This window comes from Myxocyprinus asiaticus, chromosome 5 (assembly GCF_019703515.2).
Source record: "Myxocyprinus asiaticus isolate MX2 ecotype Aquarium Trade chromosome 5, UBuf_Myxa_2, whole genome shotgun sequence".
NCBI lineage: Eukaryota > Metazoa > Chordata > Actinopteri > Cypriniformes > Catostomidae > Myxocyprinus > Myxocyprinus asiaticus.
Genome location: NC_059348.1, coordinates 54,913,351 through 54,934,800, shown reverse-complemented (window position 1 = coordinate 54,934,800; position 21,450 = coordinate 54,913,351). Strand labels below are relative to the sequence as shown.

The 21,450-nt window shown below is 38.7% G+C and overlaps 1 protein-coding gene across 2 annotated transcripts in view; it reads left to right on the top strand.

Annotated features, from left to right (window-relative positions):
- Window positions 1-6,666: 6,666 nt before the first annotated feature.
- Window positions 6,667-21,450, top strand: part of LOC127441335 (transcription factor E2-alpha-like) — a 60,060-nt gene continuing 45,276 nt past the window's right edge. For both annotated transcript variants that reach the window (XM_051698637.1, XM_051698636.1), the window contains exons 1-3: window positions 6,667-7,212; window positions 16,003-16,118; window positions 17,732-17,795. In XM_051698637.1, the coding sequence (XP_051554597.1) occupies window positions 16,065-16,118; window positions 17,732-17,795 (118 nt within the window). In that variant the 5' untranslated portion in view covers window positions 6,667-7,212; window positions 16,003-16,064. The remainder of the gene's footprint in view (window positions 7,213-16,002; window positions 16,119-17,731; window positions 17,796-21,450) is intronic.

Sequence of the window (21,450 nt, the reverse complement as noted above, 5' to 3'; positions counted from 1 at the left end):
CTCAATACTCCACCCTCATATAGGTCACCAAGTGCATTAACCCCCCCTCACAATCCAATCTGACCAACAAAAAGGGGACTTATTAACACATTATTTTTATATTTATTAAAATGATATTTTATATTAATTTTATAACTCAACAGTATGTCAACAATTTACTCTGTGTGCATAACACATTTTTGGAAAAACATTTGAGGCAAAGTTGACACTTCAACGAAACATGACTGAGAGCTCCATTATGTCTCCTGAGCTATGAAAGAGCAACATATGAGCAATTCTATTTTTCTCTGGGTATGTAAGTAGTATTCTTCTCTTCCAAACTTTTATCTCATGTTCGGACCTGTTTTAGTGGTTTATATCAAGCATGCACTGCAGTCGTAAGTTTGATGTGGGTCAGGTGAGCGCTGTTTTCCTGTTAGCAAACTATCTGGTTGTGGGTTTCAGGGTGGAAAGCCCACAGCACTACTGGGTTATGACTTTGCACACTCTGACATAACTGACAGTCAACCTGCCTTTTAGCAATCTGACATTTATGAATTCCCACGGTCATGAAAAACATTTGAAATCATGCATGGAAAAGTCATGGAAATTAATACAGTTCTACAGTGAATATAAAAAAAAATTTCTACTTGTGTTTGTGTAACCATTCCTGCTTGACCTGCTCTGAGCGAGATTCGAACCGGGGTCTTCAGCATTGGACGAGCGCGTTAACGAGGAGGCTAAAGGCTACAGCCCCTAGCGTCAGTCGCTAGTGCACCTCTTGAGGCCATAACATACCAGCTGGCTCCTGTTACACTCAGCTCTAGAATATTTAATAGGCTATATAATTGATATAGACCTGTAATCATAGCAAAAAGAAGAGCACAGTTTGTGAAATTCCCCATTACTAAGGCACTTTTTTATCTCAGGGCAAATCTTTGTCCTGATATTCTCTCAGGGTCAGTGGAACCCTATTTTAATTGTCTACATTTCTGCCTGTTCACGTCCTACACAGCTGTTCTGGTCCATCTACTTTACATCACTCTTGTGCGTCTTGTGCGTTTTGACCCTTCTCTATCCTAATGCCGAGCGTATCTCATCTCTTGCGTGTGTCAGAGGTTGCAGGTTGCCATGGTTTCGTTGGTATTGGTGGATGCTTTCAGTTAGCTAATCCTGCCTGACGCTCTCCAAACCCCGAGATGAATGCACTTCATGCCAGACGCAGCTGCCCTGCATTCACTTTTGACTCAATAGAGCAGCGAGTCAGCCGAGGGTCTGGGGTCCTGGCAGCATTGCCCGCTGATCTGAGGTGAGCAACGTGAAGCATAAGCACTCAACGGAGACCTGGAGATGAAGCTGCATGAACAGTCCATGTGATTTTCACAGATGTTATTTGTGAAAGAGGTTTTGGGCCAGCGCATAAACTAGCTTGTTTTGCCACCACTGTCTGTGTCAGATGTCATATAATATATGGTTTGAAATCCTTTGTTTCTGGTTGTGAAAGGCCTCCCCTAGTTATATAATACACCTATCTGTGTGTATAGCATGACATACCTAGATTTTTACATGTGAAATGTGTGAATGCTTGCCTATACAAAACTCAGTGCCACAATGCTAGAGTGTTGTCGGAGGTTGCCAAGGTGTTGCTATGAAGTTGCTAAGGTGTTCTGTGTGGTTGCTAAGTGGTTTCTTACTGGCCTTTCTTTGGGCCTGATTCCTGCCTCAAATCTCTTAAATAATATCTTCATTAAATGTGGGTAAAAACTACACGTAGCAATAGCTGACACTCTGAGCTGCACACAAAAAAATAATTTAGATTTTTCTCCCCAATTTGGAATGCCCATTCCCAATGCGCTCTAAGTCCTCGTGGTGGCGTAGTAACCCGTCTCAATCCGGGTGGCGGAGGACGAATCTCAGCTGCCTCCACGTCTGAGACCGTCAATCCACGCATCTTATCACGTGGCTTGTTGAGCACGTTACCGCGGAGACATAGCACGTGTGGAGACTTCACACTATTCTCCGCAGCATCCATGTACAACTCACCACGCGCCCCACCGAGAGCGAGAACCACATTATAGCGACCACGAGGAGGTTACCCCAACGTGACTCTATCCTCCCTAGCAACCGGGCCAATTTGGTTGCTTAGTAAGCCTGACTGGAGTCACTCAGTACGCCCTGGATTCGAACTCGCGACTCCAGGTGTAGTAGTCAGCGTCTTTACTCGCTGAGTTACCCAGGACCCTCAAAAAAATTATTTTAATATTTATGCATTTCAGTTTTTATAACAAAATTCCATCAAATTCATAAAATTAAGTATAAAGTATAAAATTTGTACGTTTTATAAATTTTTTACATTTACATTTACATTTATTCATTTGGCAGACGCTTTTATCCAAAGAGGAGAACATAAGCGAATCATCTTAAGGAGACAGTGGTACGAAGAGTGCCATACTGTATTACAAAGTTTCACTAGCATCAGAATAGCATTCAAAACAGATTAAAGTGCAACAAGGGCATTTTTTTTTTAGTGACTGGTTCACAGATGGAGTTGGGAAGGTCATTCTACCAACGTGGTATGATGAAGCTGAAAGTCCGTGAAAGTGTTTTGGTGCCTCTTTGTGTTGGTACAACAAGGTGATGTTCCTTAGCTGACCGCAGGATTCTAGTGGGCACGTAGCTCTGCAGAAATGATTTTAGGTATGCTGGAGCAGACCCAGTGACTGTTCTGTATGCCAGCATCAGAGCCTTGAATTTGATATTCGTGCATCAACCGGCAGCCAGTGGAGAGAGACAAGGAGTGGTGTAACATACGCTCTCTTTGGTTCATTAAAGACCAGACGTGCTGCTGCATTCTTGATCATTTGCAGGGGTCTAATTGCGTATGCAGGGAGGCCTGCAGTGAGAGCGTTACAGTAGTCCAGTCTAGATATGACAAGTGACTGAACAAGAAGATGTGTGGCATGTTCAGAGAGGAAGGGTCTTCCTGATATTGTAGAGTGTAAATCTACATGATCTTGCGGTCTTTGAGATGTGGTCTGTGAAATTTAGTTTGTTATCGATGGTTACCCCTAGATTTCTGACAGTTTTGGAAGGCGTTACTGTAGTTGCACCCAGCTGCACGGTGATGTTGTGTTCAACAACAGGGTTGGCTGGAAAGACAATGAGTTATGTCTTGGCTGGGTTAAGTTGCAGGTGGTGTTCCTTCATCCAGGCCGAGATGTCTGCCAGGCACTGTGGTGTCATTGGGCTGGAAAGACAAGTAGAGCTGCGTGTCATCGGCGTAGCAGTGGTAGAAACATGTCAACTGTCACATCTTGTTAAATTAACACAAAAATTCCCTACATGTTTACTGATTGAAAATTGATTACACTCCCCGAAAATATCAACTTTCATCAATTTGAGACCATTTTTCTAAGCAAAATATGCAACGCTGGGCATTAGTGGTCAAACTATTTCTACATTCACACAGTGGAGCCTATTCCGTAAATCATAGATAAACTATTCCAATTTTTCTCTGTGCAGTTCCATCGTTTAAATAAAATCTTTGTTTTAAAATATTTATGAAATATTAAATATACTACATTACATAGAGATAGGTATTTTTGTATTATTTTGATTATACAAGCAAATATACCATCAAATATCTATAGTCCTCATTAGTTTTAAATAGTAATTTTTTTAAAGCTGTTCATGAATGAACCCTTATTGCTTGTAATAAAAAACTAATAATATACTTTTGTGTGTTGAATTATGTTGTGAATTCAAAACATCCACTTACTGTCTAAAAAAAAAAGCAGTGCTTGGGTCTCCGAGAGCTAAACATGGCTTAGATCCCTCGTATGGGATATTTTTTTTAAACTTTTTTTATCCACAGGTTGAAAATTGTAAATCTGATTGCTTAGAAACACGCCGCATGCTGTCCATAACACAAACTGAATAAATGATATGCTTAAAGGGACAGTTCATCCTCTCATCATTTACTCACTCTCATATAATAGGTGTGTGAGAGAAACAGATCAATATTTAAGTCCTTTTTTTTTTTACTCTAAATCTCCATTTTCACTTTTACATCTGAAAGTGAAAGTGGAGATTTAGAGTAAAAAAAGGACTTAAATATTGATCTTATTCTCACCCACACCTATCATATCTCTTCTGAAGACATGGATTAAACCACTGGAGTCCTATGGATTACTTTTATGTTTTCTTTATGTGATTTTTGGAGCTTCAAATTTCTGGTCACCATTCTCTTGCATTGTATGGACCTACAGAGCTGAAATATTCTTCTAAACATAATAATAATAATATATATATATATATATATATATATATATATATATATATATATATATATATATATATATAAATTAAATATGTTCTATTATGCTCTATAACATGATGTTTATTATTTTATGTATTGACATGCAATCACAAAATCAGTAAATTGTAAAGTATTGTGGATTGTCTGGTCAGTGGTGAAGACAACATCATGAACAAGTTAGTAAACCCCCACACAGGGATTAAATTCTCAAACACAGCGCGATTCATTCTGGGGTTAAACTGATTGACATGCACTTTTTTTCCCGATTGTGTGTGTGTGTTTCTGGTGGATTAGTGTTTTACTGATGGGCTATCCCATAATTCCAACCCTAAACCTCTCTGTCTGTGAGCCATAATCAAACCACACATGATTAATATCAAGTGTGTTTGAGTTTAAAAAGGGGAAGAAATGTACCGATTTGTTACATTTTAGCTGGCACTGGTCTTAAAGTTCACATTCGCAACCATTTAACTTTCGTAATGTGACATATTTCCGATTGAAAAATTGCGGCCCATTCTTTTTTTGAATGGGCCGCAAATTGGAGACAGACCTTAATGTGAGTTTGCAAAAACAATCTGTAAATAGCTATTTGGCTATTGGTTAACATTATCCGATGGCCTTCTTGGCCTAGACATCACACGACAAGGAAAGTCATTTCAGAGTTATTTCTTTGGAATAATGAGCACTGATGAATAATGCACAAAAGACTCATGATATGTTTTAAGAAAGTAAATAGGGTCAATTTTGCTTCAGGCTGACTTTAATGAGAATGTTTACTCAAACTCTTTTTGACTAGAAGATGCCACAGTTTTAATGTCAACACCTGAAATATTACACAAATTACTCATCCAACTGCTGTTGTTCAAATTAATTCTCCCCTTGTGTGGTGCCTGTACCTTTAAAAAACCACAGTGACCTCAAAAGAGCACCAGATAAAGGGGCTGAGACCCTCACGAGGCCCACGGTTTCTGTTTTCCCACCGAAACACCAAATGTTGGTGCTTCCTCTTTTTTAGTGCTCTGAAAGTCCTTTTCACACCTCGGGCTGAAAACCATTTGCTTCACTCTGACTATATCTCACTCAGTCTTAGATTATCTGAGGTGTTGGATCTCCAAATCTAAGATCAGTTTAAGAAGTGTCAACTGTGGTTTGATGCCAACATGCTGTTTAAGAAATTCAGGGGAAAAAAACAAAGATGTTTATTGCATTGTTATAACCTTTTTAAGCCAAAAATGAAAATTCGGTCATCATTTACTCACTCTCAGGCTTCTGTCAGGGGCACCTAAACCCCCCCCCCCACTGATCTCTCCACATCTGGTATTTACATTTCTAATGAGGTTGTTCTAAAGGTACTGTATGTGTCTACCATATTACATTATCATTTACATGGTATTCAATTATTTACATTTGCTTCAAAGAATGTCATGGTGCAACCACGATACATGTTCAAAATAAATATCATATTACTATGGTAACATGTCCAAAAAAATATGGTACTTTTATACACCATGGTACTTTTTGTTAGCGTAATGACTGTGTAATTACTTATTACCAATAGAGATAGAACGATATATCAATTTTACCGATTAGTCGGTGCCGATAGTTGCTTTTTGGAACTAGTAGCTAGATTTGTAATAGTTTTTAATAATTTCATCATTTCAAAATAAGAGTCCCCTGCGTGTTTAGGGCTTGTTTATACTAAAAATTCCAGCATAATTCTCCAAATCTTCCTTTTTTTTTCTTTTCTGGTTATTATTGGGATTTTGGTTGAACAATAAGCTGTGTCTGGGATTTTATTCATTTAGGACTCTTTGTCTGTGCCTGTCATAGTAAGGAATTTTTACATTCTATAAATCTAAAAAATACAAATAAAATAATAATAATAAAGAAAACTATGAGCCAGTTAATCGGCTGTCAGCCTTTCCCACCACCTTAGTTATCGGTATCGGCAAAAAACGACTATCAGTCGACCTCTAATTACATATTCTATCCCATGCTATTTACGTGGTATTCCTAGATAAATTGTCCCAAAAAGTGTAATGGCGTATTTTATATTCAATATGCTTGATAAGCTTTGACTCGAATTAATTTTGAAACACTTATTTTGACTGCTATCAAGATTCGATTACTGAATTCGTATCATGCGTAATATTTTAATCAAACAAACCAAAAAAAATACACAGTATTCCATGGCTTCCTGTTGCCATTCTTTAAAACGTGTGTAGTGTGTTTCAGGGAAGAGAGGTTTGGCTTTAGCGTTAAACAGTGATTTCATTGGACGTTGCATGTGTCTATCAAACTCTCCTGGAACCCTATTGGTCAGTTGCACGGCTTTATCATTCCATCTCGCACTGTTTCTCAGTCCATCGCGCCTCTGGAGAGCGTCGTGTACTTCCGCACGTTGGTCTAGTACGGCACAGTTAACAACTAAATTTTCTTCATATCACGTTAAAGTTAGCGACACTGTTGCCTTTCGCATCTAGTGTTTAAATAGTGAGGCGATTTTAGTTGCCCCAGCGTAAATATCGCAGTCCTAGTTTTTGGGCGTTTGAAATCGGACACCGCTGTAACGTCTCCCCTCAGCGCGGAGGGATACACTGTTGGGGCTGAACAATGTAGACGGTGCTAAAATGTCTACTCGGAAGATGAAATGTTGCATTTGTAGAGCTCAATAGAATTAGAATAGAACTTTAGCCGGAGTAACATTTGAGCAGTTGCATCATAACGAATCTTCGAACACGGACTGTTCGAGTTTCCAGGGATATACGCGCGTTTTGTACGGCTGTTTTGCGGGACCCGAATCACGGAGGGGCCGGGGGTGGGGGGGAATTTTGTCCCCTAACTTTTCTGTTTTTCCTCACGGACTGAAGCGCGTATCTCTCCCGCTGGATGTCGTATGTTTGAAGCGAGATACGGTAAATATTAACTTTTTATACACGCCAACGTACACTCTTTTGACGTAAACGTGTCTGCTGTAATGAACTTTTGTTGTATGGAGTTACGTATGTGTGTGTTTGTGTGTGAGAGAGTGTGTGTGTATGTGTGTGTTTGTGTGTGAGAGAGTGTGTGTGTATGTGTGTGTTTGTGTGTGAGAGAGTGTGTGTGTATGTGTGTGTTTGTGTGTGAGAGAGTGTGTGTGTTTGTGTGTGAGAGAGTGAGTGTGTGTGTGTGTGAGAGAGTGAGTGTGTTTGTGTGTGAGAGAGCGAGTGTGTGTTTGTGTGTGAGAGAGTGAGTGTGTTTGTGTGTGAGAGAGCGAGTGTGTGTTTGTGTGTGAGAGAGCGAGTGTGTGTTTGTGTGTGAGAGAGCGAGTGTGCGAGTGTGTGTTTGTGTGTGAGAGAGCGAGTGTGTGTTTGTGTGTGAGAGAGCGAGTGTGTGTGTTTGTGTGTGAGCGAGTGAGTGTGTGTGTGAGAGTGTGTGTTTGTGAGTGAGTGTGTGTGTGAGAGTGTGTGCTTGTGTGTTTGTGTATGAGTGTCTGTGTGTGTGAGAGTGTGTTTGTGTATGGGTGTCTGTGTGTGTGAGAGAGAGTGTGTTTGTGTATGAGTGTCTGTGTGTGTGAGAGAGAGTGTGTTTGTGTATGAGTGTCTGTGTGTGTGAGAGAGAGAGTGTGTTTGTGTATGAGTGTCTGTGTGTGTGAGAGAGAGTGAGTGTGTTTGTGTATGTGTGTGTGTGTGTGTGGGGGGGGGGGGGGGTCGAGTCCAGAGGAAACAGGTTCTTTGTTCAATACTGGCAACAATGTCAAGTTTAAAAACCACTTTGTAGCTCCTCTTAGTAAATTTGTGATGAGTTTAGCAGATGTTTAATACTTTCAATGACATTTAATTGCTCTTTGACGAGTATATTTGCACTAATTCAAGTAAATTGAGCTTTTGGAGTTTATAAGTGCCACATTAAAAAGCTTATTAAAAATAAAATCATCATATGGTAATAGAAGTGTTGAGGTCTTTTGCACAGGGATGTTTGAGTGTTTTCTCCCAATTTGGAATACCCAGTTCCCACTACTTAGTAGGTCCTCGTGGTGGCATGGTTACTCACCTCAATCCGGATGGTGGAGGACAAGTCTCAGTTGCCTCCGCTTCTGAGACCGTCAATCCGCGCATCTTATCACGTGACTCATTGTGCATGACACTGCAGAGACTCACAGCATGTGGAGGCTCATGCTGCTCTCCGTGATCCACGCACAACTCACCACACACCCCATTGAGAGTGAGAACCACTAATTGTGACCACGAGGAGGTTACCCCATGTGACTACCCTCCCTAGCAACCAGGCCAATTTGGTTGCTTAGGAGACCTGGCTGGAGTCACTCAGCACGCCCTGGATTCAAACTCGTGACTCCAGGTGTGATAGTCAGCGTCAATACTCGCTGAGATACCCAGGCCCCCATGTTTTGAGTGTTCTACATTTGCAAGCTGATTTGTTTATTAGAGTTAAAACGTTTCCTTATTTTTGGAAACACCATTTCCACCTTTTCCTCTGTGAAATGCACACGGACGTGTGTACATAATATTGTTTGTTCAGTTTCTCCATATATTCAGTATTTTACGATGCTTTGTGTAGTTGTCGAACTTTATGTCGAGGCTAGTGCGTTTCTTTGTGTTGAAGAATTTTGGGTGTGTGTGTGATCGCATCTTTCGTCATTATTCAGGATGAACATGGCTAGAAGTGCATTCATTGATTATTTTCAGTTTTTGGATGTAGGATGTGTAATGTTGCAGTTGCATATGTTTATACAAGAAGTATTTTGATGGTGCCATGGTACAGTGATGGAATCAGGGTACACACCATGTTACATACCATTCATGTACAATGGTGTTGTTAACATGGTACTTTTAGGTACTCCAAACAACACCATGGCTCTAAAGTGGTGCAATAACATGGTATTGCTAGGGTGCCGTGTCCAGAAATGTGGCATTTGTCCTTAAAACATGGTATTGCTGTGGTACATGTCTAAAAGATTTTGATGTTACCATGCTACATGCCCTAAAACTATGGCATTACCTTGTTACATGATCCATGTCCTAAAGCCTTGGTATTACCATGGTATATGTCCAGAAACCTGAAACATATCCTCAAAACATGGTATTGCCATGTTACATGTCAATGTAAAAGACCATGATTTTACCAGAGTACATGCCCTAAAACAGTTACCAGGTTGTATTTCCAAAACGCCATGAATTGACCATTGTATGATGATAAAAGCCATAGTATTACCATGATCCGTGTCCTAAAAACCAACGTATTAGCTTAGAGAAACCCAGAACATACCCTTAAACCATGGTATTGCCTTGTTATAGGCTATTTCAAAAACACCATGTCATTACCATGGTACATGTCCAAAAACCTGGAACATATCCTGAAAACATTGTATTGCCATGGTACATGTCTAAAATACCATGCATTTACCAGAGCACCTGCTTAGAAAATCATGATATTACCTTGTTATATGTCCAAAAGACATAAAATTACCATGGTGTGTGTGTGTGTAATATATATATATATATATATATATATATATATATATAACAAAATCCATGGTATTACTGTGGTATATGACCAAATGCCATGAGTTTACCATTGTATATGTTAAAAAAGCCATGGTGTTACCATGGACCTTGATGTGAGCCGGGTACATGCCTTCTTATATATAAAAAAAGTTATAATATTATCATGATCCGTGTCCTAAAAGCCTTGGTATTAACAGGGTATATGTCCAAAAACCTGAAACATACCATCAAAACATGGTATTGCCATGGTACATGTCTAAAAGACCAGGATTTTACCAGAGTACATGCCCTAAAACCAATTACCTTGTTATATGTTCAAAAAGTCATGGTATTCCCATCATAAAAATATTGGCACCCTTGGTAAATATGAGCAAACAAGGTTGTGAAAAATATGTCTTTATTGTTTATCCTTTTGATCTTTCATTCAAAATGTTGACAAAAATATATCCTCTAATGGGTATCAAACAATTGCAAACACAACACAAGTTTTATCAAAAAGCAAATATTTGTTTTATACTTTGTGCAACCTCCCTTTGCCAAGATAACAGCTCTAAGTCTTCTCTTATAATGCATAATGAGGTTGGAGAACACATGGCAAGTGATCCGAGACTTTCCTCCATACAGAATCTCTCCAGATCCTTAAAATTTAGAGGTCCATGTTGGTGGACTCTCCTCAGTTCACCACACAGGTTTTCTATGGGGTTCAGGTCAGGAGACTGGGATGGCCATAGCAGAACTTTGATTTTGTGGTCAGTGAACCATTTTTGTGTTGATTTTGATGTGTTTTGTATCATTGTCTTGTTGGAAGATCCAGTGAGGGCCAGTTTTAAGCTTTCTGGCAGAGGTAGTCAGGTTTTGATTTTTTTATCTGTTGGTATACGATAGAGTCCATGATGCCATGTATCAGAACAAGATGTCCAGGACCTCTGGCATAAAAACAGCCCCGCAACATTAAAGATCCAGCACCATATTTAACCGCTGGCATGAGGTAATTTTCCATATGGCTACCTCTCTGTGTGCGCCAAACCCATCTCTGGTGTTTGTTGCCAAAAAGCTCTATTTTTGTTTTATCTGACCATAGAACCCGGTCCCATTTGAAGTTCCAGTAGTGTCTGGCAAACTGAAGATGCTTGAGTTTGTTGTTGGATGAGAGCAGAGGCTTTTTTCTTGAAATCCTCCCAAATAGCTTGTTGTGATGTAGGTGACATCTGATTGTAGTTTTGGAGACTTTCTGACCCCAAGACCCAACTAATTCCTGCAATTCTCCAGCTGTGATCCTTGGAGAATTTTTGGCCACTCGAACCATCCTCCCCACTGTGCGTGGAGACAATATAGTCACACGTCCTCTTCCAGGTCGATTCTCAACATCTCCAGTTGACTGGAACTTCTTAATTACTGCCCTGATGGTGGAAATGGGTATTTCAATGCTTAAGCTATTTTCTTATAGCCATTTTCCATTTTGTGAAGCTCAACAACCTTTTGCCACACATTATAACTTCATTCTTTCATCTTACCCATTGTGATGGATGATTAAGGGAATTTGGCTTGTGTGTTACCTCATATTTATACCCCTCTGAAACAGGACGTCATGGCTGAACAATTTCATGTTCCTTGTCACCCAGGTGTTCTAAAATGTGAATGGGAATATACTTCAGATATATTTTACTCATAAGAATTTCTAGGGGTGCCAATAATTGTGCCACACATATATTTGGCAGAAATATTTGTTTTTTGATAAAACTTGTGTTGTGTTTGCAATTGTTTGATATCCATTAGAGGATATATTTTGTGTGAATATTTTGAATGAAAGATCAAAAGGATAAACAATAAAGACATATTTTTCACAGCAGCCTTTGCTCATATTTTCCAAGGGTACCAATATTTTTGGCCACCACTGTATATGTACATACACCATGAATTTACCATTGTAGGATAATAAAAGCCATAGTGTTCCCATGGTATAGGCCATGTCAAAAAACCCAGAACATGTCCTTAAAACATGCTATTGCCGTGGTACATGTCTAAAAGACCTTGATGTTTCCAGGGTACATCCCCAGAAAACCATGGTATTACTTTGTTATATGCCCAAAAAGCCATGGGATTACCATGATCCGTGTCCAAAAAAACATGATTTTACCATGATATATGTCCAGCAACCAAGAACATGTCCTGAGAACATGATTTCACCAGAGTACATGCCCTAAAAGCATGGCATTACATTGTTACATGTAGTGTTGTCACAGTACCGAAATTTCAGGAGTCGGGACCGGTACTGAAATTGTGTTTGAATGTTAGATTGCTGGTGTTTGTGTATGTGGTAATTTTTAAATGTTATGTTTTACATTTTATTACTGTGAAGCACTTTGGTCAACTCTGTTGTTTTAAATGCGATATAAATAAAGCTGAGCTGAGATTAAAGCACAAATGCTGTGATTTTAATTATATAAATATATTTTGTACATGTGCTGCATGGTTCACAGTGGATTAGTGCTCTGCTGTGTCATCTCGTACAACGTGAATGATTCTCAATGTTTGTGGAGTTTTTAGTGGATGAGTGGTCAGATTTATTTAAAGTACGCAGCTCTTCCACAGTAAGATTGCAGCCTTTAGCGGTTTAGTAAATCACACTAGGACATGTCATGATTTTAATTTGATTAATAGTCAATTTCAGTGTACAAGGATTAACAGAGTTCGGGTTCAAAATAAGCCTGTAAGCATTTTAAAGCAGTCGTGTGTCAGTCATACTGCGCGCCGGTACCGGATAGAGTCAGTGCACGGTACTACCGGTACTGCAGAAACACTGGTACCATTACATCTTTTTATTTTAGTATGGACTTAGTACCGAAGTACCGGTACTTTTGACAACACTAGTTATATGTCCAAAAAGCCATGAGATTACCATAGGACCCTGTCAACATGGTAATACTATGGTGCTTTTTGGTAGTGCAAATAGTCCTGTTGATTATTATGTGCGGAGGTGCATGTTTTGGACAGGCAGGTATAATTATATGCTAGATGCATCACAATCTTCAATATTAAAGGAATAGTTCACCCAAAAATAATTTAATCCCTCATATATTTTGATGAAGATATGAGGTGTTTATGTCAATACAATGCAAGTCAATGGGGTCCAAAAAGTACATACAGGTAGCATAAATGTAGCCTAATCCATACGCCTCAAGTGGTTTAATCTTCTGAAACGATACGATTGTTTGTGGTGAGTAACAGACTAAAATTTCATGTGTGTGAACTAGTGCCCGACCGATATATCGGTCCCTGACCATGTCACTCATGTTTATCACATCTGTTTGCTGTTAGCCAGCTATAGTTTGTCAGTGCAGTCAGTAATGTAGCAGATTGAAAGATAAACATCAGAGCATCTTTTTGCAGCTTAGCAGACAATGGTGCAGTGGTGGATTGTGTCTGTTGAGTGTTGATTTCACGCTACGCTGTTACCTAGTTGGTGAGACACAACGCTGGAAAGTAAATAAAGTCCATCTTTTACTCTCCGTGATAACGAGCTTATAGCTAACTAGCTAATCACATAGCTACTTTCATTGTTGTCAGCTGAGTGGAAGCTAATGTGTAAACATGTATTCACCAAACGGTTTTGTTCAGGATTTACAGTTTGGTACCCCCTTCAACCGAACAATACCAGTCGTTGCATTTATAAAATGTAATATTTAAAAGTCTGGTTTTCCAGACATTAAAATAGGATACGTAATAAAAGTAGATTTAATAAATAGTATATTTGCCCTGTGTAAATAATAATATATAGGAACTGTATCTAAAATAAATGAGGGGTGAAAAATACTAATACAACAGGCTGGAAAAATAGACATTTATTCATTTTAATATCATATATATATATATATATATATATATATATATATTGAATGTGTTGAAACTTGACACCGGGTGACGCACCCTAAAAACAGCACCGTTAGATCGGTTTCATGCTGAAGAGGCGCTTAAAAGCAGTTTTTTTTTCCTCTCTCGTAAATGTAAACGAGTGTAAATGCCAACATCATCATATATGTCGAAAGGACTGAAGCCTGTCAACCAAAACATGAGCTCATTGATGTCATTAAATATCAGTATATGCTTTTTTTTATTTCATCAGTTACTCCTGGTCGGAGGCTGCCGTATATATTTAGTTTATACGTAGGATTACGTCCTACATAAATTTAATGGTGCAACGCTCAGATATTTAGTAGAGCGTAAATTGTGACTTAGTGCCCATTTACGCCACAACTAGGCTAAGTTGTAACATACGTATAGCTGGTGCAACCGGCCCCTGATGTTTATTTAACTATTTATTTTATTTTTATTTATTCTTTATTTAAATGGTCAGCCATTGACTGATACTAAACAGTAATGCTGATGTTTATCTAGCTATTTATTTTATTTTTATTCTTTATTTTCTCAGTGTTCATTTCTAGAATTTGTTGACAATGTATAATAATAATAATAATGTCAAATGTTCTTTGCATAGTCATATCGGTGCAAAATCGGTGCACAATCCACATAGCTATATCGGTCACCATATCGGCAATCGGTGAATTTTCTCTCTCTAAAATCTATATCGTATTGGTCTCAAAAATCCCATATCGGTCGGGCTCTAGTGTGAACGATCTGCACTCATGAATGCGCCAAGGAGACTACAGATGCCAAGGACTTACGGATGCCAAGGACTTACATTTTGGTCTGTTTCTCACCCAAAATAGTATTTGTGAAAATGTGAATCCAGACCTTATAAAGTTAGTATGACACGGTCATACTGTCATGCATTGCCTGCAAGTGCTGGATTAGTTCATGAATTAAGACACAGTATCTATGACTAATACCACATGGGGACTATATTAAATACGGTAAATGGTACAGTTGGCAAAATGGCTTTTGCTTTGATGTGGTGATGCTGAAGGAGTATTTCATAAACTTACAGTTTTTTAAATATTTAACATTTTCACTTAGTCGAGTAGCTAAAGTAGTGTAGAAACTAGTGCAGAAGAGACCGAAAAGGTGTTTGTTAAATTTTTAAAAAAATAAGTACTGTTTAATTAGAGCCTGTTTGAAGCGTCAGAGTTGATCTGAAGTCCTGGATTAGTTTTTATTAATTGCAGCATGCTATAATAATATCCCAAGCTTAATTTGTGTTTTTATATGCATTAGTGCTGAAACTATCAACTGTATTGAGAATCAATTAACCTGTAGATTATTTGCTCGATGATTGAATAAAGAACGGATTTTCAGTATTTTATTGTAAAGCATGTTATTCCACCTCTTGTACAATGCAATCCTTTAATGGATATGCAAATTGAAGGCTAAAAATCAAAACATGTGCTAAAAGGTTTAAAATACAAACCACAGAGAACCAAGAAATCCAGAACGAAGTTCAATGTCAGCTATTGACATTACCGTTTTTTATTGTTTAGTTGTTGCAGACCTAATAATATCCATAATTATGTTCCATGACATTTTTTTTATCAATGCTTGCTTGATATTCCATGATGTTTCACATGCTATTTTATTCCAGTATATGTAGCTGTTTGTGCGAGTAGTGGGTTCCTGTACTCTAGATGTGTGTTTGTGGGTGGGGTGGTTATTATTGAAGCCCCTGGACTGGAGAGTGTCTGGTGGCCCCCCTCGCTGGTTAACCACGGGAGAGAGCTCAGATGTGGTACATGCTGGGAAAACCCAATATTAAAGCATATGTGTAATGTAGAGTTGATCTGTCAGATTATTTTAGATCATGTTTGTCAGATTTGATTTCCAGGCTGAACGGCAGTATTAGAGATGAATGGGCAAAACTGCCATCGATAGTGACAAAATACCCGTGAATTTGAACATCTGGAGGCAAAAGTGTCACCTTACTGAACTCTCTTTCACTGTAATGACATTTATACATTATTCATACATTGTTGGTTTTAATGAATAGGTAACAGCCTGTCGATTTGCTTAAATTGAGAATTTAATACATTGAGTAAATGTAATTATTTGACACAGAATTGTTGACATATATGCCCCTGAAAATCAACTGCAGAGGGCAAAATTATTTTTATTATTTTTTATCCTTCTGAATGGTGAATTTCAGATGTATTTAACAGCTGTAGTTTGTTTTGATTGAGGTTTATAAATGATCTCAAAGTACACTCATCCATAATGCTTTCTCTCTCTCTCTCTCCCTCTCTCTCCCTGCAGGATCATAAACCTGTTTGAGCTTAGAAAAAACTCAAGCGAGCGAAAGAACACGTACGATCAGGATGGCGACGGCAGGGACCGACATGGAGCTCAACGATCTGCTGGATTTCACTCTTGTAAGTCGAGGAAACGGTTCTGCTGTTTTTTAAAAACATGCAAATTGTGTCATCAGTTACTCTTCAGTGGGACTAAAAATTAGATATTTGGAAGAATCTTCACACTTTTTCGTACAATGAAAGTGCATAGCGATCGTGACTGTTAATCTCCGAAAATGACTACTTGATTGCTGTACTTCTGATTCTTCTGAAGCCATATGATAACTATGTGCGAAAGGGCTGGGCGTCGATGCAGAATTCCTGGATTGATTCAATTCCAATTCACAAGCTCTCGATTTGATTCGGATTTTGATACTTTTTTATTTGATTGTGATTCATTTGGGTATATTTCAGTTATAACCATTTTGCTTGCATAATGGTTTATTTCTGTTAATGCAAACTGTACAGGGAAACTATATAAATAAAAATATTATATAATATATATTTTTTTAAGGGTGCTTTCACACTGACAGTTTAGTTCGAAACAGAGCACGGTTCGCATGAAAAATTGGTCATGTGAAAGCTGTCATGTGGACCGGGGAGCGCACCGTGGTACCGAACCCGAGACTACCTGTAGGAGGTGGTCTGAGTTCGGTTGCAATGGACCTGTAGCGCGATTCGCGTGAATGGGAAAGCAACTTGGACTCGGGTGCGCACTCGTTCAGTAACCTGCGCACGCGTTTTAGCCGATGACGACAACTATCTATCTATCTATCTATCTATACACCTTATAAATACTATATAAATACTATTATAGGTTATAAATATAGGGTATAATAGGAGATGACAGTGGCGATAACTTCACCTTGGACACGAGCGCGAGTAAGCGTGCAGTGTAAACAAAGATGCAAATGAATTCCTTGCAATCAGCTGTCTCCTGAAAAAAACGGCATTTGCGAGCAGCAGCAAGCCGCCTTCCCCGGACATCTGATGAGTTACGCCATGAAGCGCACATATACGCAGTTGTCGTTCACTCTGCTGTGCATAATGTCAGCAAAATAACAAAAAAACAAAAAGTATGATGCGTCGCGTTGTGTTCACCATGCGTGTTTGTGATGACGTAAGATGAACGCAAATGGACCGGGGTTCGATAGAATCAAGTGAGTGTGAAACCGGACCAACGCTGCGGGGGGGCACCGGGAACAATCGCACTCGGAACCCGCGTGAGCTTGGAATCTGGGGAGGAGGGGGCGGGGGAGACAACTCTCATTGCAGTACCCATTTTAAACGCTTGATGTCAGTGTTACATATTGCTCATTTAACTACTTATATATTTGAAGTAAATCCAACACATATTTTTTTTCAATGGTGAATGTTTACTTGTCTTGAATAATTACCTGATAACTTGAGACAATGTTTACTCAAATCAGTTAGTATTTTGTTGTGGTATCGATATTATTATTATTATTATTATTAAGAATCATTCAGTTGCTTTTCTACGTAAGCGAAATGAACATTATAACTGAAAATACCCAAATTAATCGGAATCAATCATTTAGATTGGAATCAAATCAAATCAGGAAATCTGTATCGATATCCAGTCCTATTAACGAACTTAATGTAGGTATACAATGAGTGTTCATTTAAGGTGTGTTCCCTCAATGCTGACATCATTTTCTTGATCTCTCGGACAGATGTTCCCGCATCAGATGCCAAATGGGAAGAGCAGAGGCCCTGTGTTACCCAGCAGTCAGTTTGGTAGGCACTTTTAAATTCTCTCGGAAAAACTGAAGTTACTTTTGTTCCTTCAGCTCCAAATGATTCTGGGTCCGACATAGAACAACCCAGAAAGAGCCGATGATGATATGGTCATTGATACACATGAAGCCTGCTTGACATTGCATTGTCTTTCTCAGCTGTCGCTGCCCCATCATGACGATGGAGGGGGTTTATGGGAAATGATAGTCGTCCTCTCACCCCCTGTGAACAATGTCAACAAACATTAAAGCAACACACAAAACAACCCACCACCAGCGTTACACCATTTCCCCAAAATGAAACTTCTACATTTCTGTACATTCTGTCTTTTTGAACATTCAAATGTCACCCACTTTTCACTCAAAAGTCAAAACTTTTATGTAAGGGGCCGTTCATGCCAAACGCGGTTCTGCATCTATATGTTTCGTATTTTTTTTTATATAAACATGCGATAAACGGACATCTTTGACCGTTGTGCTACTGTCTTATACAGTCAGTTTTCTCTTTCAGGTCAACTAGTGTCATGGCGGCGCAACGGTTTGAATCTTGCTGTATAGTTTGTTAAACTGTGGACATGTTTACTGTTAGCTACTTGAATAACACATCCGGTTTAGTCTGGTTGATATCGCAGTTTATCACTGCTTTAAGTGTAGTCTGACCGCCCCTTTGAAATTAGATCTGATGATCTGTTTTCCACTAAATGGGAACGGTTGGTACCATTGTCTAAACATCACTCCCAGACCAAAGGACAAAAGTTTTTTCATCAGAGGCGCAACTCAATAGGTGACATACTGTATGCAGTACGGGCACTCCCAGTGAGTTTATGAGCTATGACTGATTTCTAACCTAGATCTGTCTGGTCAGTCGTTAGATCGTGTTAACACAAAGGCTAAAACCACATGCTTTCTTTTTGCCCTTTTTGTATGACAATAGATAGTGAGCAAAAAGTCCTGCCCAACTTGTCGGAGCATTTTATAGTTTCATGTTTTTTTGTTTTTTTTTTTCGAGTTGATTTGAGTGGAATTTGATTGGATCATGTCTTATGATGACATTGCATGTAACGTTGCACAAGAATGCTGCCCTTGATCGCAGTCATTTTGATCACATTGTCACCGGCCACAAAGTTTCATTTACTAAGTACCTGAAAGTGAGAATAAGTAGGATATTTATAACAGCAGAACACGGGTTAAAAATTCAGCTAAATGCAAAAAGTTGGTCTGAATAGGAAAGAACTGTCTTCAGACAGTTGCAGGATTACAGCTAAAACATTTGACAACATTCATTATAGGCCTACATCTTGATATTGATGCATTTACTGCTAAATGGCTTAAAAGGGATATTTTATTTATTTGTGTATTTTTTTCAATAAAACGAACCAAAATGTTTTTCACTGTTCCTTGTGTTCATTCACAGGGCTCCAAAAATAATTGATGGCGACTAATTTAAAATCAAGCCGCCATTGGCGACAGTCGTGTTGTGTGCGTTCATATGCGGTTTCATCAGATATCATCTTGTGAGTTATTGAATACATCTTTAAAGCATGCGTTCTGTTGTGACGAGCTCTCTGCACCGCATGCAACAACAAACCCAGCGCAAGAGAGTCGTGAACAAATGACTCTTTTGAATCGGGTCTTTTCATGAATCACCCGAAAGAACTGAGGGTGTGAACTCAGGTTAGCAGTTTGAATCAGAGTCACTTTCTCAGCGAATCATCCGTCAGTGTGTTCACAACTGGGAGCACAGACATTTCAAAATAGAAGTCCCATGTGTATTTCAGGCTTCTTTGTAATTAAAAGTCACGCACTGTCTTCCTTCTGCTTTCTATCTTGTTTCATAACAACAATCTAAATCGAGAACATCTGTGATTTGGCGACTAAAAACAGCCATTTGGCTCCTTAATGTTTCAGTTAAGGAGCCAATGGCTCATAAGTCATTTATTTAGTCTGGAACCCTGATTTAGTGGAAAACCATCAATTATTTTTTATTTATCGAAATAGGGTGTTTCTTCAACTATGGGCACTTTTTGCCCCAGGGGTTGATTTGAGTTATTTGAAGGTCTCATTAAAACTGAATTGGAAACTTTTTACCAGGCCAGTTCAATTTTGGTACTTTTCAAATGCCTTTTTGTGTGTGTTGATTTGACTGTTTTAGCCTTGACCCAGACTTAAACAGAAATAATGTCAAATTCTGTAAATGTCAAAGTTTGACCCCTAGCACCCCCTGAAAACCCTGAGTGAAATAAATATACATAATTTCAATATTTATTGTGTAAAAATTATTTCTATTAATTTGTGTGAAAATATAGTCAATTTGTGTGTATTTAGGATGCATGAAATTAGCAAGACAAAGAAGTCAGCCATTTAAAAAAATAAATATGTGCTCAAATATCCAACAGCATCATTTCAACACGATACAGAACTTGAGATGTGCCATATACATTTTTACTGAAATATTTTAAACTATGCTGTTTTTGGTGTTTTCGCTTCATTAAAATCATGCAAAATAAGTGATTCAGAAAATGAATTGAATACCCAAATTTGTTGACATTTTTCCTAAACATCCTTTCACAATGATACTACATTTTAGTATCACCAACAAATCATGAATGTAATCATAAATACGCTAAATATCGCCCTGTCTTAACTAAAAGACAAGACCAGTATTATGCACTTTCAACAGATGTAGCCTGTTGGTTTGCAAGCTATATTAAAAGAATGGGAAAGTTTATGAGTCACATGGAGACAAAGCTAGTAATTAATTTTTGGATCCTGTATCATGTTTGTTTCGGACAGTATCCTGTGTGACATGCCGTTTTGATACGTTTTTGTGTCTGGGACCCTTGTAGCCCGTGACTCACATCTGACTCAAGTTCAGTTCCAGCGTTTCTCTGTCATAATTATAGCTCTTGTGTCTTTGTGTGTGAATATATCTGTCCTCACTCACTTGATGAGCTCACCGACTCGCTCACGGTCCCCTCGAGGCGGAAACTCTTGTGTGGTTGTTTACTGCCTTTTGTTGCATATAATTAGCGCGTCTGTACGAGCAGGTAGCGTGGAGTTAAGCATGATGCAACAGAACTTTAGACTCTCATGATTCACCTGCTCGTAAACGGAGAACGAGTGGTGGCCTGCTCCAAGGGATGGGTGATATCAAATTTTTCTGTTATGATAAAATACAAAATAATATATTTCTTGAATATAGTGATTTGAGTTTAAATGTTAAGTTTCCTCAAGTAGACTACTTTTGAACCTGCTCCTTGTCGTAACTCACAATAGGGCTGCATGATTTAGAGGTAGACCAATATACAGTGCTGTGAAAAATATTTGCCTGATTTCTTCTGTTTTTGTGTGTATCTCATACTAAATTTTTTTGAAAATTCTAACAAAATGTAACAAAACAAAGGCAATCTGAGTGAACACAAAATACAGTGAAGCAAAAACGTTATCCAGTACCAACTGGGTCTGTGTGAAAAAGTATTTGCCCCCTTAGTAACTAAATCCCCAAATCTATAAAACTGCATTCATAATGGGGTTCAGCTGGACTACACACACAGACCTGATTACTGTCAGCCCTGTTCAATCAAATCAACACCTAAATAGAACTTTTACAGCAGCATGAAGTTGGCTAAAAGGTCTCACCCAGTAGCACACGATGC